This window comes from Carlito syrichta, unplaced genomic scaffold (assembly GCF_000164805.1).
Source record: "Carlito syrichta isolate Samal-C Ts95f unplaced genomic scaffold, Tarsius_syrichta-2.0.1 Scaffold311524, whole genome shotgun sequence".
Taxonomy (NCBI): Eukaryota; Metazoa; Chordata; class Mammalia; order Primates; family Tarsiidae; genus Carlito; species Carlito syrichta.
The window spans coordinates 308,199-310,828 of NW_007255620.1; the positions used below are offsets into that span (position 1 = coordinate 308,199).

The 2,630-nt window shown below is 52.0% G+C and overlaps 2 protein-coding genes across 2 annotated transcripts in view; one reads left to right on the forward strand and one right to left on the reverse strand.

Annotated features, from left to right (window-relative positions):
* Nucleotides 1–170, reverse strand: part of PRRT1 (proline rich transmembrane protein 1) — a gene marked incomplete at its 5' end in the record, with an annotated part of 4,053 nt that extends 3,883 nt beyond the window's left edge. The window contains one exon of the mRNA XM_021717922.1: nucleotides 30–170. Within this exon, the coding sequence (XP_021573597.1) occupies nucleotides 30–170 (141 nt within the window). The remainder of the gene's footprint in view (nucleotides 1–29) is intronic.
* A 2,243-nt stretch (nucleotides 171–2,413) lies between these two features.
* LOC103271308 overlaps nucleotides 2,414–2,630 on the forward strand; it is a 16,564-nt gene continuing 16,347 nt past the window's right edge. The window contains 1 exon segment of the mRNA XM_021717929.1: nucleotides 2,414–2,521. Within this exon segment, the coding sequence (XP_021573604.1) occupies nucleotides 2,512–2,521 (10 nt within the window). The 5' untranslated portion in view covers nucleotides 2,414–2,511.

Consider the following 2,630-nt stretch of genomic DNA (forward strand, 5'->3'; position numbering starts at 1 on the left):
GGTGAAGGGGTTATGTTTGTTTTTTTTACCTGACTTTTCCGATGACATGCCTGCGGTCTTGCTGGGATAGGGTCCCTGTAGCTGGAGGTGGGGGCCCAGCCAGCAACGGAGTCTGGGTGAGGGATGGCGCAGCCAGCAGCAGCGCAGAGATGGAGAGATGAAGGCAGCCACGGGGGGCGGGCGGAGGGAGAGCGGGGAGGGGGGGAGCTTAAAGGGACCGAGGCGAAGTGGGGGGAGCGCTTCAGACGTCCCCCCCTTCACTCGGTCTCTCTCCGTTCTCGGACCACCTCTCTCCTCCTCTCACCCTGGCATTCAAGCCCCCAGTTTAGGTTCTCTTGGAGTTGTCATGGAAACAGGGAGGCAAGACCAGGCGAGGGGGGTGGGACTAAAGGAAGGAAGGAAGGAGGGCGGGAGAGAGAACTCTCTAGAGTCTCCCCCGCCAAGACTCGTTGTAGTGATTATATTGTGTGAGGGAGCAAGCAGGTTTCTCAGTGGATTTAATACCTCAGTTCCCTTCAGATTTGGTTCATTCTGGCAGGTCTTCTCCACCTTGCTTCCATCTAAGTTTCCTATAAGGTGCTGGGATCTTCTCCCAAATCCTTGGCACTAGTTTCCTCCTTTTAAAAAGAGATAAATAACTCTGTGGAAGAATTGTGCAGAGTTGAAAACTGCAGTGGTATGAAAAGTTCCCAGTGTATGATGGACCTGCCACTTTGACAGTAAAGTAGGAGGTTCGGGTCTATAATTTGGACGTAGCCCGTCCATGGGGGTGGAGAATTTTGGTGTGTGTGTGTATATAGATACCTTTTATTTATTTTATTACAAAAATTTTTGCTGGGCGCGGTGGCTCACGCGTATAATCCCAGCACTTTGGGAGGCTGAGGTGAGAGGATTGCCTGAGCCCACGGGTTCGAGACCAGCCTGGGCAACTTGGTGAGACTTCATCTCTACAATAAATCAAAAAATTAACTGGGTGTGGTGGCGCGTGCCTGTAGTTCCAGCTACTTGGAAGCTGAGGTTGAAGGATCAACTGAGCCCAGCAGGTCGAGGGTGCGACGGCCATGAGGGTGCCACTGCATTCCAGCTGGTACAACAGAGTGAGACTGACTCAAAAAACATTTTTTTTCCCCCAGCAATATTGAACTCTTAGGTGATACCTTTTTCATCTAGGGTTAAGGTTGTAGCTCTTTGGGCAGGGGCATGACTTAATAGCTCATTTCTGGGAGCTCAGTTTGGGAATGCATGTTTTTTTTATCCCATTCTCCCTTTGCTTTTGGGGTTGTGGAGAGTCTCCGGACGGTCGGTATTCAGATCCATTCCCTAAATCACTGTACTCTCACCCACAACCTCCCCACCAAGATGCACCTCCACTTTCAGAGTCGACCTCGGACAGCGTTATTGCAGTCTTTTTATTTGCTTGTTACATCTTGAAAGCGCGTGGGTGGGGAAGGAGGGTGAGGATAGGCAGTCTACTGAGATTTACACCAGTTGAGTTGTTTGCAAAAACACAGCCAGAAAATCATTATTCTCCCTCATCCCCCATCTTTAGAGTAGTACTTTCCAGTCCTCGCCAAAGGCAGCCGCTGGCATGCTGGTGTCCTAGCTAAGGCTACAGAGCAATAAAGAGGCCCTCATCAGAACCAGTCTCGGCCCGAGATTTAGATCACGGCCTCATACCGGTCATTCTGGTTTCTTAGGCGTTCACGTGAGCCCCTAATCCCTTACCCCCACCCCAATCTCACTTTACACAATTCCGAGAGCAAATTGGTTTGATTGAGACGGGTTTAGGCCGAACAATAACCTTGTGAACTGAGAGAGGAGCTCAGACATGCTGAGAACTCCTTTTCTCAAGGGAAACATCTTCAAACGCTTAATAAAAGCCCTAAGAAGCCCGTTCGGTGGCTCAGCCTGTAATCCCCTGCTTTAGGAGGCTGAGGTGAGTGGATTGTCTGAGCCCGAGGGTTCGAGACCTGCCTGGGTAACTTGGCGAGACCTCATCTCTACAATTAAAAAAAAAAAAAATTAGCCAGGCATGGTAGCGCGCTCCTGTAGTTCCAGCTACTTGGAAGACTGAGGCGGAAGGATCTCCGGAGCCCAGCAGGTCGAGGCTGCTGTACCCTAGTCTAGGTGACAGAGTGAGACTCCAACTCAAAAAAAAAAAAAGAAAAAAAAGCCCTAAGAAGTAAAAGCCTTAACTGAGGCACTAGGGTATCCGGTAGGGGTCACAGAGACGTGGGCACCAGGAGTTGGAAGTCTGGATGGGGTGGAAGAGCCACCCACAGAGAGCCCTTACGGTCGGATGACAAGGGTCGTTCCGGTGGAAAAACTGGTCGAAGTCACGTGGGCGTGAGTCAGTGCAGCCCCAGGGGCCCTCCGCCCCTTAGGGGGTGTGTTGCTTATGGGGAGGGGAGTAGAGGAGGTCAGGAGAAACTGGGCCAGGCCGCACTTAGCTCAAGGGGCCTCGAGAACTCTCCGCGTCTCTGGAGACAAGCGCAGTACACGCACTTCAGAATGAAGAGTTGTAAGACGCTGACCCGGGGCGGGGGGCGGGGGTTGAGGAGTACGCCTGGGCTGGCTTCAGCCCTCCAGGCCACCCCGCCACTGGTCCAACGAAAGAGAAAATGCGTAGA